This window comes from Populus alba, chromosome 8, assembly GCF_005239225.2.
Source record: "Populus alba chromosome 8, ASM523922v2, whole genome shotgun sequence".
Taxonomy (NCBI): Eukaryota; Viridiplantae; Streptophyta; class Magnoliopsida; order Malpighiales; family Salicaceae; genus Populus; species Populus alba.
In genome coordinates, this window is record NC_133291.1 from 10,037,105 (window position 1) to 10,050,657 (window position 13,553).

The window sequence follows — 13,553 nt, forward strand, 5'->3', positions numbered from 1 at the left end:
AAAATCTTTATTTGAGAGTCATCATGAATGTAATTTTATAAAACAGTGACTCACATTTAAAAAACTCATTCACGGACTATAAATTATGAATATTTTCACTGTTAATTGAAGCAATGTTTATTAGAGAAAAATTAGTTAGTTCTTGCGGCAGTTAGTTTTTTGCTATTTTTTTGTAGTGTGTGTGGCATGTTGTATAGTCTAATATTCATAGTTTTACCTATTACTCTCAATCTATCAATTTGGTCTCTATATTATTAAATTGAGTCAACTGAATTATTCAATTGCAATCACATAATGCCAACTAGATCAATTAGCTAGATCATGAAAGTCTTTGTCAAGGAGAGCGTATACGTGAAACTATCTTCTTAATCATTTTTTATTTTTACAAAAAATAAAAATAATCGTTTCATTATCCGCATGTCTTTGTAAAATGTTATTTTATTCAAAGATAAATCCATATACACACATTTATACAATAATGAAATTTCTTTAATCATATATATGTATGAAATGTATGAAATCTCTTTAATCATATATATATATATATATATATATGTGTGTGTGTGTGTGTGTGTGTGTGTGTGTGTGTGAAATTTCTTTAATCACTAGCAAAATACTCATAACATCAATATTCTTTCAAAATCTGGTTCAGACTTGAGACTCAATTGGCTTTATCTTATCATTGACTCAATTAATCTCAATCAAATTATATTTACAGATTGAGGAAATCATAGAAGATAGATTATGGATTTAGCCTCTGGTGATATAAAAAAGATATATATATGAAAAAAAAATACTGTAGACAAAAAAGTGACTCTAAGCATACAAATGCAAACCGAGGTGATTACATGACTAAAAAAAACTAACTTTTTTTTTTACATTATAATTGTAAATTTTATTTACGAGAATAACAGGTACATGATTTAAAAGAAAGAGGAAAAAGAAAGAAACGTCCATCAAAAGTATAGCATATCCAGGAGCAAAGATAGTAACCATGTCCGGTTATGGCTTATTAACACTCTTGTTGAGTACAAATTGCAATTTTATTGAGAAGAAAAAAACTAAGACAAGTAATTCAGCCAATCATTGTTTCTTAAATCGTATTTTAATTGCCTTATTTGCAATAGTTGCATTACTGGCTAACTTCTTCAATATAAAGAAGATGCACCATACTGATTCTACTGAGAAAACAGCATCGTGTAGGCTACGGAGTAAAATTATCTTTAAATTTTTTTATTTTTTAAAATATATTAAAATAATTTTTATTTTTATTTTTTTATTTTAACATATTAATATCATTCAAAAACACTAAAAAAATTAATTTTAAACTAAATATTTTTACCACAACTCAAAAGCAACAAAATGCAGGAGAATATAAATGTATTTGAAAATGTGATCGTGGTTATTTTTTAAAATATATTAAAATAATATTTTTTTATTTTTTTAATTATTTTTAATATAAATACATTAAAATAATCTGAAAACACCAAAATAAAAATATATTAATTTATAATAAAATAAATTCAAAATTTTTGGCGACATGTAAGTATAATTTTATTATCTAGCAAGCGACGTGGTTGTATAAGCATGCTGCGCTACCAGATCCAAGCAGAAAAATAAAATAAAGAATCAAGTACTGGTGCCAAGTTATGGCTTTGCAAGCAAAGTAAAATGCCCGAAGCACAAGCAAAATTCTCATTCAATCAGTTTTAGATACAATAAAAGGAGTTTCTTTCAATTAATACAAGAAACGAACTTGATATCTCTACTTTTACTTCTACAAGGAAAAATAAATCCATAGCAACTACCCCTTGCTCATGAAGAATCCACTACTGATGTAAATGATCTTGCAAGGTCGTCAAAAAACACAATTAGTGCTCCTTAACTATCTATCATCCTTCATGAGATCACTGCCCCAATTTTCTTGGCAAAGTCTTCTCCATCTTCTTCATCTTCATATTCCTCTTCACCATCTATATTTTCACCCTCTTCGTAATTGTACTCTCCTTCATCAACCTGCTCATATTCATAATTTTCATCCCTCTGATCATCACCTTCGTACTCAAGATCTTCCATTCCATCATCAGCAATCATCCCATCTTCAGTCTCAATCTCACTTGGATTTGGAAGTTGAGAAGAATGACCATGAGCAATTTCAATATTTTCTTCTTCTGTTCCAATGGCACCATCAGTTGCAAGCTTGGATTCTTCTTTATTTTTTAGCATGTGGCTACTGTTATCATCCTTTGATACAGAGGAAATGCCACTTTGCATCTCTGCATCTGCCTTTTTATTGGAATTGCTGATGAGGCTTTGCCTGCTTTCCTTCAGATTGTTGTTGTCCTTAATAACAGATGATATTCCACTGCCAGAGGCTGCAGCTCCACCCTCTCTCTTTCTCTTGAGAATCTCACTAAGAGGCATTGGCCCTTCAAATGAGAGATCAGCATCAGATGATGGATTATCTTCCAAGTGCTTGCGCTTTCCAAGGGATTGCTGCAACTTACCCTCAGCATTTTTCCCACCTTTCAGCTCTGCAAGACGTTTAGGACCAGCAAAATTAGTACTTCTATCATCCATTAATTCTCCTCTCACTTGAGGACCTCTGAAACTTCTCCCCTCATTGTAATCCTCTTCCACCCTAGCTTTCATTCTGTCTCGTAGCCTCCCTTGTTGGGAGGTGACCGGGGACCTCACCGGTGACAATCTTCCCCGATTCCTGCCCCTGTCAATTTCCCTTTCTGCACGCACATCACCACCATTGTTTGGAGATCTTCCCGGAAGCTTGATTCTGCCACGAAGGCGACTGCTAATGGAGCTCTCATGTGAAGGTAAGTGATGAGAGTCTCTTCGTGAAGAACCCCGGTAACCTCGCTCCTCAACATGGTTCTCTGAGACAAAATCATTACTAACAACTGATCTCAAGCCATTAACCCTCCTTTGTTTCGATAAACGATAACGCAAATCTGATTCCTCAGTGTGCTCAGGGCTATCAGCTTTCAAGTAACCTCGCCTTTCTGGAAGAACTGGTGCCATTAACATTCTTTCTGATGAAGCCCTGTGCTGCTCCCAAGCATGCTGCCCTGGCGTGAGTTCATAGGAATCATAGCCTCGCGGATCACGATACATTTCTTGGTCATCATGTAATAAACCATAATCAGCAGAATGACCCGTGTCATATTCATCAACAGAGTTCAAGTTCCTCCCTTCATTTCCTGTTGTTCTCCCAAGCTGCTCTTCACTGTGGTAATAATCTGAATCCCTCAACTCATTGTCCACAAGAACATCAAAACCAGGAGAGGACTCCCTCAAATACTCATCAGCATCCTTGCCATTCTGGACAACATGATCATCTGCTACCTGTAACTGATGCAAACGACTGGAACGGCTTAAATTTCCATTGACCGTGAGAGGAAGATTTGCTGCTTTATATCTAGGAATTTCACCATCCATGCTTTTAGGTGGCACTGCACTCCTTACAACACCGGCAATGTTTCTTGCATGAACAATTTCAGCTTTTGACACAGGTTTAGCCACAGAGGGTGCTTCAACAGCCTTTGAGATTTTTGTTTGTGGAATCTTATGTTCTTGAGTACACTTTTGAAGGCTGCCAAAAGCCTTTTTTGGAGGAAGGGCCTCAGCCCCAGGGGTAGGTGCCATTGGTTGAGAAACTTTATTACCAGCAAGATTTGGTCCATGGGAGAAAGCACATTTGTCACCTTTTACACATATACCCTGCTGGAAGAAAATGCAGGGGACTGCCTGTTTGCCTGGATTGTGAGGAGCATGTGTGGCAGATGCCACAGCAGTATGCGATGGTGGCAAGGAAGATCCAGCAGAGGCTATTGCTTGGGTTCCAAACAAGCCATCCAGGGGCTGAAATAAGAGCATAGGTATTAGATACTAATAAGTTGGATAAACAATTTAATCAAGACAAATTTGCAAAATTAAAAAACCCCCCACTATCTTAAACTGAAACCAAGCAAGAAGAGCGTTACATTAAAACAAGACAAGGAAAGGGGCTTACAGGATGACGAAACCCACACTTGGGATTCAAGCAATTACCATTCAACCAAAAATAGCAATCCCTGGGATTAACCCTGGCATATTCACTGTGGCGATATTCACACTCACTTCCCTATTGAAACAAAGAACAAGTGGGCTTCAGTTAACAAAAATTAAACTGCATAACTGAAAAGCATGGCGGTAAGATCATAAACTTAGAGAGCAATTGGGACACATGATATTGATTTCATAGAAAGATGACAGAAACGCAAAGTACAACTCGGACACTTTATGCACAGCCTAGCAAATATTACTATTCATGTAGCAAATCATAAATACGAATGCATTATAAAGACTTCAAAAACAAAGCAATTAATGAAAACAGCAGTAATATCACTAGAAATTTCAGAAAACAGCAGTACTATCACTACACATTTCAGAAAAATTAGCATTCCTGAGGAAGCCCAGCAAACATAGAACATATGAACTAACTAACACGGCTGGATAAGGATCGGAAAAGAAAACCCACAAGGCAAATGATACTTACAGGCCCAATTGAACATTGCCCACATAGATTCAGTAAGAAGACATTGGAAAAACAAATCGTACGATAAGATCTAGATCGACAATTTTATATCGAGAAATTGATTAGGGTTTTCACTCAAATTCAATTCAAGACCCAAGATAAACCTAATTAAAATATAAAACAAAGCAAATTGTAAATCCGAAACCCTAGTAATTAGATCCCTAAAAATCGACAGAGAAAGAAAAGCGAACCTTTTTGCAGGTTAAAGGAGAAGCAAGAAAGTAAACGCAATCAGTATTCCTTTTCAAGGCTTCATCTTCAACGGATGTTGCGTTTGCGGTTGTTGTCGAAGCAGCAGCTGTAGATGGGTGCTGCTGTGGTTGGGTGGCTGCAACCATGGCGGTTCTTCTCCTTTATTATTATCAATTAAAGAATTGGATGCAGATCGATATATCAATTTGCAGCAGCAGCAGCTGTACTGATAGTGGGATCGCGCGAGTAGTAATGATAATAAATAAAAGGAGAAGCGATCCTCCAAGAATCCTTGCACCCAACGGAGATTATTATTTACTTACTATTGTTATTACAAGTAAAACTAAATATAAAAGAAGACGAGAGAAAGTATATATATGAGGAGAGCCGCCACGAACGAGGACAGATAAAAAGGGTGAGAGAAAGGGAATGGAAAGGGAACGAAACGAGTGTGTTGTATGCTGATGGTGCTCGTATGCGCGTGTGTGTCTCTATATATATATATATATATATATATATATATTCTTTTGGTGCTGTGAGACGTGAGCCGGACAGGTGGTGTTTAAAAGTTATTTGTTTTGTGAAATATTTTTTATATAAAAATAATATATTTTTTATTTTAAAAAAATATTTTTAACATTAGTATATTGAAATAATTTATAAATATAAAAACAATAATTTCAAGCAAAAAAATTCAAAACATTACAAAACATGATTTCAACTGCAAAAACAAACAACCCCTATAATAATTTTTTTGAAAAATAGATAACTTTTCAAAATTATTTTGCAAATTAACACATTTAATAAAAAAAAAATTAAATGTAAGAGGTTTTAAAGAAAAAACATGGTTTTTTGTTTTTTTATAAATTTAAATATTATATTTAATGATTTTTTTGTATTTAGAATTTTTTTTTTCTTTATTTTCAACTTCATGGTAAACATTTGAATGAAATATTCCATATAATTTTGTGTTGATTGCATTTATTGTTTTTCTTTGGCTTATACTTATTGCTTTTTTATATATATTATTTTTGTCTACATTGGTTGTAATGCTTTTAGATAGTGTGTATTATTTTAATAATAGTTGTTTTAAAGGTTTTTTTATTTAAAAATATATTAAAAATAATATAAAAATTCAAAAAATAATTACTACTAAATGATGTTCGAACCACCTTTCCAAATCCTATTGTCTTTGAATGTTACTGATGCAGAGAGAGGAGGGCATGAAGTAGAGCAACCAGAGGAGACTTCATTTTAGATTCACTGGTTCATTACGATTCTTCGTAGTAAAAGACCATCTTAGAGCATTTTGTTTCTACATTTTAAAAATATTTTTTTAAAAAATTAAAATTATTTTATTTTTTTATTAACTTCAAATTAATATATTTTTAATGTTTTCAAATTATTTTAATATACTGATGTCAAAAATAATTTTAAAAAAATAATAATTATTAACATATATTTTAACACAAAAATTATTTAAAAAACAGCACCAACCACACTATTAAACAAGCTAATTTTCAAAGACTGGCTTTTATGTACAAAGGGCACAGGGTAGTAAAGTAAATGGTAGGTTAGGACCAAAAAATCCGAGAAGGAAGACTAGTTCATTTGAGTAATATGTTTCAGGTTTCACCAACACCAACCACAAAAGGTAAACGAGGAAGGAACACGACCAGTTCTACGAATGTACTCTGCCTGTTTGTCAGTTTTCGCAGCCTGCCTGTTACTCTTGGCTTCTGCTGTTGCTCGCTTCTCTTCAGCCTTGTGCCTTGCTGCTGCTAGTTTGTTCATAAGCCTATCTTGGGCCTGCCCCCTTATCCTTTCAACCTCCACCTGAAAGGAGTATGGTCAATGAGATGAGTTTCACAGTTCACAATCTCGTACATATAGCAGCTAGAGGCAAAGACAGGGCATTTTATTTTTTAAGGAAATTAGCTCCTGGTATGTTGCAGTATCAGCTGCATGAAAAGCACAGTGCACTGGCCATAGAGCACAATATCATGGAATCAGTGTGCAAGCATCCTGGGGTCCTACTATCTTGAACATAATGATTTTGAAATGTGGAAGTAGATTTTAAGGACTTGCAACTGAAAAAATGAATAACAAGGAAGGCATAGGCACCACTAATGTTACCAGGATGCTCAATACAGGTTCCTGCATATCTAGCTGCAACGTTTTAAGAGATATAGACAAGTAGAACTTTGCAGGAAGACAGACCACACAACACCACATTCACATCAAGACAGACAAGTTTACAATCATATGCATGCTCTCGCGCAAACATGGTCGGCACAAGGATTTCTAGAAATTACTAGTGTAAAATCAATACCTGTTTGTCACATGCTTATTGTTGCAATCTACTGCTTTGCAATACTAGTTACAACAAAGAAAATCACCGAGGAGCTAATGTACCATGCTCCATTCGTATCACCTACTTGGCATGCTTGGAATCACAACACCTATCCAGCACGCTTATTATGCTTATGATTTATGAACAGGAAGGAGCCAGCTCATCACCTCCTATAGCCAGCAGACAGAACTACAGGGGGGATGGAAACAGTCTCCGGCCCTTCATTTGTATTCAGAGTGAGTTCCACATTATATATTGGTGGGGCACTGGACCTATAATTCATGAAAGCAGACTTCTAAATTAATTTGACCATTGCTAACCATGTCAAATCAGCCCACCTGCTCTTTGCTGATTTCCAACATCAGAATCTTCTTTCCCAAGTTTATGTGGTTGCATGTCAAGCTCTCAATCTTGCACTGGAAGATCCTTTTCCAACATCCAAAGAAAACTCTATTTCCAACTCATCATGTATTAAACCCTTCCTCTTATCCCCCTCACACACAAATGATAAACGATGTCAAAGCTCTACTTTCTAAACACGTGCTACATCTTTGGTGAAAACCACTTTAGCTGTGCAGCTTTGCAACTGGATCTTTGCGTACACCAAAGTTTCAATAACAGGAAGGCAGTAAAACACGATGAACTGTTCTCCAGCCAGAACATACCAAACCAATTCAAACTTCAGCACTTCAGTTTTAGGTGTCAACTCACATGGTGCATGGCTGAGTTGCATGGATCAAATAACGTTGTATCCAAACCATGCACAATTAGCAACAAAATTAAGATACACTAAAAATCATCTACATTCACATTTAATCCCAATGTTCGCATAAAAAAAGATTTTAACTTAATAAAGTAACCTTTTTCTAGTAAAAAAAAAAACATTTATATTGTAATTCTAAATATCAACAATGCTTTTAAGTTCATATCACCAAATTTGTCATCGTTCAATTTCTTTTGAAATAACCATCCAAAGCACTTATATTTTTTTTGGTCTTGCATTTGAGTCAGAATACTATACAGGTTAAAAGTCAAGAAAGTGAGGATTAATATACATAGATGACCTATGAACCATGCTTTAAGCTTCTGGTTTAAGACCCAACATATCAAATGACTCGTGCAAAAGGACTTTACAGTGATTTTCCCTAAAACAATTTTGATAATACAACTAGTCAAAACCACCAGGAGGCTATATGACCAACACTACCCAAGGGTAACAACAGAAACTGGTCCAAACCACTAGGGGTTTTGCAGCAACTTTCTCCTTTTACATACATAGAAGCAAGTTGGCTAGTCTAATAGGATACAAACATGCATTAGCACTTAGCTGAGTTTCAAGATGTTCAAATTTCAGTAGCATACACATACAATTCTTTGTATAGGAGGGATTCAATGCATTCCTATGCACCAGGTGCATCTTCCCCCTTCGTATATTTTTTGGCCAATTTGTTTTTCAAAGAAAGGTAAAAGAGAATTAAAAGATAAAAACATTGCTACAATAGGGAAGAAAAAAAATATTAAATACCTCAATTTTTCTCATCTCAGCTTCAGTTTTTGCTTTTTGATGATTCTCCCATGCATGAATTTTCATCTCTTCACGTTTAAACCTGAGGAATTGCAGGTATTTCCTCTTCAAGCCACATATTGAAAAATAGTAAGCAAATATTAATCAAGCAAAAGTAGTTGTGTGTCCTTTACATTATGACCAGAAAGTCCAGAGAAAACTTTTCAGATACATCTTATATTTCCTTGCTTGAAAAACATCATCTATCCAACAGGGATTTCTACAAGTAATGCAGAGCAACTACTTTCTGGAGGCCCAAAAGGAAATCTACCGTGTTGCTTATTCTGGATGAGGCAATGTATACCATGTTGGACATCACCAGATTATTCTTTCACCTATACCTGGTTTAAGATGTCCCTCAAATTTCTATCTTGTCCAACAGAAACACATCCACCTAATTTCTACTCTATATGCGTATAACCAAAGTTATGCCATGACAGAGGAGTGAAGTTCAGTCATGTTACTTAACTTCCTATTAAGTCAGGTAATGTGTTTATATGTTAAAGATGTCATGTTAAAGGTGAGTGATAAAAAAATATTTGAGAGGGGATAAAAAGAAAGGGAAAGGAAAATTTTAATTAATGGTTTATAGTGAAAACACCTGGCCATATACTTGGCCTTCTCCGCCTCCTCCCATGCTGCTGCACGTGTTTCAATCACAATTTTACTCTGTTGATCAGCTGCTATAATTTTCTGTGAAGTGGATGCGTCCTTGTCCTCCTCCTCTTTGCTAGCCCAGGCTGCAATGTTCATTTTACCTAGCTGTGTCCCTAGAACCATTATTTCTCTCTTGGTTTTCAGTTTTAACTCCTTTTCAGACAATCCCTTGTTTGGATCTAGACGGTCATTGGGAGGATTTGTTGGAGATGAAGCTGGTGCGGTTCTGCCAGGACTTGAAGGCCTGGAAGAAGTTGGACTGCGAATTGGTGTTGTTGCCCTCACTGGAGTTCCTGTCCTAGAAGGCTCTTGACTAGCAATAGGAGTCATTTCTGTACCCATATCTCTCATTGACACAGACCTAGCAGTTGAAGGAGGCGGAATAAATGTAGTTGCACTGTGAATAGCCAAAGATGAATCATGCCTGCTGAGACTGACTGCGAGGGAAAAAAAAAAAAGAATATGATATACATTCTACAACATTAATCATTCTCTATGCATAAAAGTATGCATGGATTAGATCTATAATGTCACAATACTTTCTTCTATGCTAAAGGATGTTAATATAATAATGGAAGTAAGAACCTGCTTCTACAGCAGTTGCCAACACTTTCAGACATTTTACAGCTGCAGGTAATACCAGTTTTGTTTTGTTCCATATTTTCACGCTTGTATTGAAATCCAAAAATAATATCAATTTACTATAGAAGAATATTGAATCTATCAGTTTCTACCGAAAACTTAAGAGGAAAAAAGGATAGACTCGTCATCTCTAGCAGCAAAGACATATTGTACAGCCAAAGACCATTTGAATTTAGGAGAATCTGTTACGGAACCTGGAAAATAATTTAGGGAAAGATATAGAAATCAGACGCATGCTACCAAAAAATGGATTAACAAAGTGCAGAAATACCACCTTCATGCTCTCATCCACAGATTTTATTTTTCTAGGTGTGCAAAGGAAATAATAAAAAACCTACTAACTAAACACCAAAATGAAATCAATGCTGTTTAAACATCAGCAGTGAGCGTGAAGAGCATTTGCCGTGAAAGAGATTCCTAAGGCTCTGCTATGCAGAGATGCTACTAGCTACAATATAGTGGAGAAGATTAATGGAAGACCTAGGATCTGAAAAGGACCCACATAGAACGTGAGAGAGACTGTTTGCATTAGGCAACCTTTTCAGCTACCCGAACAGCTACTTTAATCACGATCAATTTGAATGATAAAAAGTTTTTCCTGAAATGGCTGAAGTTTGGAGGAAAGTTGAGAAGCAATGCACATGGATGTTGATTCATGTTTGCACGTATGCCATCAAATCATCAAATTAATATACCATGAGATTGTAACCAGTTCTACCTGATCCATTTATCCAACTATGTTTAACACCCAATGTAGTAAATCTTTGCGATATCGAAAGTGTGGGCGATATGAACAAAAAGCAAAGCACGAGTACTATATCAACTGCAGAAGATGTTTAAGCATATGAACCAAACTCATTAACAGTTATTTCTTACTTGCTGATTGCCCAGCAGAATTCTCATTCATAAGCACAGGCTTGCCATAGGAATCAACTATTGGGTATGAATCAGCCTCCCAACTTTGAAGTTTCTGCAGACAAGTTTCCTTCTTAGCCTGACTAGTATCAACCCGTTTTGTATCTGGTTCTTCAAATGTAACCACCTTTTGTTCTGGAACTTCTACAACAATCTTTGTAGAAGATTGCCGACTCAGAACATTTCCCGTCTTCCGTGGTCCTTGTCCACCTTGCACCTGAGCATGCCCTGTTTTAGGCCGGTTCCAAGTGGGGCTTGCTATCCACTTCTGGGCATCATCCCATTTGGATGGTGCTGGTTTTGAGAACGGAGCAAGGGGTACTCTTTGTGGGGCCCACTCAGCCTTTTGAAAATCAGAAATCGAGGAGAGCACAATTGCAGTTTCATTACTTTTATCATAATCAAAAGATGGGACTTCCTGGCTCCTGATTCTTGAATTGACAAAAGATTGATCCTTCAATCTACTACCATCACTGACCATCTGTGATGCAGCCCTGGAATCAGCTGTCGTTGAAGCAGGGAATTCAGGAAGCACATTGAAAACATCTACATCTTTGCAATTATCAGAACTGCCGCCACCTACACACGTTATGAAATATAGAATCGGATATCAAATGCAGAAACACAATCCAACTGGATCCCTTTATTCGCATTTTAAGGCCTTGTTTGATTGAATATCACATTTCTTTTATTTCTTGTTTTAGTGAGCGTGTGATCAAATCTAACCCCTATCTCCCCAGCTCGAAAAATAAAAAGAAAAGGAAAACAAATCACAGATGCAGACATAACAAGAATAAAAAAAAACAGGCATCTTCCCAACCAGTTTCATCGAGGTGATTAAGTTGAGATCTGCACGCGTAAGAGGATTCAAGCTCTTCCTCTTGTTCTTGTTGATTCCTCTTCTTTTCCACTCCTAGTAACATGCTTCTCAGTTTCCCCGGTGACAATCCTCCCCCTCCTCCCTGTTTTCCACCCCCAATATACATACAGCTAAATTAGTACAGGGTCCATCTTTTTTTTCTCACAAAAATTAAAAAGAAACTATGGTAGGGTTCTGGCGTGAATGTGTGTGACAGACCAAAGGGTGAGAAAAAAGAGAGATCATTATTTCTTATAAAAGGAAATGGTGAGCCATTAATAAAGCACATTGAATGAAGAGAAAGTGATAAAGAAAAGAAAGAAAATCATGATGAATCAGTAAGTACCTGAGGCTTTTCGATCCTTTCGTAATCCATTCTTTCTTAACGCTAAGCTATTTCAAGCAAAATCCATGCTGTTGCTGCTGTGTTTGTACATTGTGTGTGCTGCTCGCCTTCCTTTTCTTGCTTGCTTCGGCTGCTCTTGTGTTTCTCGGACTGGTGACTGAGGAGTCATTTCAGCTGACAAATGTTGGAGTTTGGGCCTCTACTCTGGTCTGGACAGACAAGCAATCCTGACAAGAAGAAAATCCCTCTATACTCTACAAGTGTCTGTTTTTCATGGGATTTCTCTTGGACTCTGGTCAAAATATACTGACGACATATTTGGTAACTGGAAACAGTAATGAATCCATTTGTAAGTTATTTTCCCATCCCTGACGTTTTGATGATGTTAGACTTTAGTCTCTAAGTTCCAAAAACCCTGCGTTGTAGACTTGTAGTTCCTGGGGGTCTAAAACAGTCACAATACTAAACCATTCTAGGTTTTTTATAAGTTTTATAGGACGAGAGAATATAAGTATCTTCTCTTTGTTTTACATTTTGTGTTGTCAATTTATATTAAAATTGACAAAATGTTCATCAATTGACCTCAATCAATAAACGTCATCATTTAGGGTTAGGCTATTAGAAAGAGATCGAATTACAATTTTCAGATTTATAGGGACTGTAATGAACGTTTTGCTAAGAAATTGAGCTTTTCGTCCTCTAGCCACTATCGGAGTGATTTGGTGGCCGAGCGGTTCTGCACCAAAAATAATGATTTTTTATTCGTTTTAAGTGTTTTAAAAAAAATATATATTTTTTTATTAATTTTAAATTAATATATTTTTAATATTTTTAAATTATTTTAATTTTAATGTACTAATGTTAAAAATAATTTTTAAAAAATAAATTAAATTATTTGCATGTATATTAGTAAAAAAAATTATTTAAAAAACAATCGTAAATACTCTACCAAAAAGCTGTCTCGATTAATAACGGTTCTTTTTTATAAAATTTACAATTAAAAAAAATATTTTTTTATATTTTTACATTGTTTTGATATTTTGATATTAAAAAATATATATATATATATATATATATATATATATTATTTTAATATATTTTCAAGAAATATTTTTTAAAAAAAAACTATTATTATAATATTAACCACTACCTGAACAACATCATGCAAGGAGGGGTTCTTTGATAAATTGCTTGCATGATTTAGGTTAGTTGCTTGGTATTTGAATGTTAAGGCGCTATGAATCCTTTAATCCAAAATCCACTTGTTTTTTATTTATTTATTTTGAATCTTAAACGGAGAAAGATACATATATCAATTTTTTATTGCTTCCGATTTTAGAAAGATAGGAATACATTTTTATTGAATTTTTTATGAAGTGATTAAAAAATGATTTTTTTGTAAATACTTATTTTTTTTATTTTTAAATTTTAAAG

General features: G+C 35.1%; 2 protein-coding genes across 3 annotated transcripts; both read right to left on the reverse strand.

The window, feature by feature from the left end:
- Positions 1-1,667: 1,667 nt before the first annotated feature.
- LOC118054978 (zinc finger CCCH domain-containing protein 17) lies at positions 1,668-5,262 on the reverse strand. Its single transcript, XM_035066748.2, has 3 exons — positions 4,783-5,262; positions 4,028-4,138; positions 1,668-3,876 (listed from the first exon to the last, which is right to left on the reverse strand). The coding sequence occupies exons 1-3, from the start codon at positions 4,927-4,929 to the stop codon at positions 1,900-1,902; spliced, it is 2,235 nt and encodes a 744-aa protein (XP_034922639.1). The 5' UTR covers positions 4,930-5,262; the 3' UTR covers positions 1,668-1,899.
- Positions 5,263-6,258: 996 nt separating this feature from the next.
- LOC118054983 (uncharacterized) lies at positions 6,259-12,739 on the reverse strand. Of its 2 annotated transcripts, XR_012170440.1 has the most exons (7): positions 12,120-12,739; positions 11,735-11,876; positions 10,876-11,493; positions 9,302-9,794; positions 8,662-8,743; positions 7,475-7,779; positions 6,481-6,619 (listed from the first exon to the last, which is right to left on the reverse strand). XR_012170440.1 is itself a non-coding variant. In XM_035066762.2 (6 exons), the coding sequence occupies exons 1-6, from the start codon at positions 12,147-12,149 to the stop codon at positions 6,416-6,418; spliced, it is 1,569 nt and encodes a 522-aa protein (XP_034922653.1). In that variant the 5' UTR covers positions 12,150-12,721; the 3' UTR covers positions 6,259-6,415. The 2 variants fall into 2 exon arrangements, 1 of the variants encoding a protein (XP_034922653.1); XM_035066762.2 differs by lacking the exon at positions 7,475-7,779 and having other exon boundaries at positions 6,259-6,619; positions 12,120-12,721.
- Positions 12,740-13,553: the final 814 nt, after the last annotated feature.

Bases quoted from the DNA above. Each gene is read 5' to 3' on its own strand.
- LOC118054978 (XM_035066748.2), bottom strand. From the start codon at position 4,929: ATGGTTGCAGCCACCCAACCACAGCAGCACCCATCTACAGCTGCTGCT. The intron at 4,139-4,782 runs GTTCGCTTTTCT...TTGTTTCAATAG, and splicing joins CTCCTTTAACCTGCAAAAAG to GGAAGTGAGTGTGAATATCG. The intron at 3,877-4,027 runs GTAAGCCCCTTT...CTCTTATTTCAG, and splicing joins AGTGTGGGTTTCGTCATCCT to CCCCTGGATGGCTTGTTTGG.
- LOC118054983 (XM_035066762.2), bottom strand. From the start codon at position 12,149: ATGGATTACGAAAGGATCGAAAAGCCTCAG. The intron at 11,877-12,119 runs GTACTTACTGAT...GGTGGAAAACAG, and splicing joins AAAGGATCGAAAAGCCTCAG to GGAGGAGGGGGAGGATTGTC. The intron at 11,494-11,734 runs GTTGGGAAGATG...TAACGTGTGTAG, and splicing joins TAATCACCTCGATGAAACTG to GTGGCGGCAGTTCTGATAAT.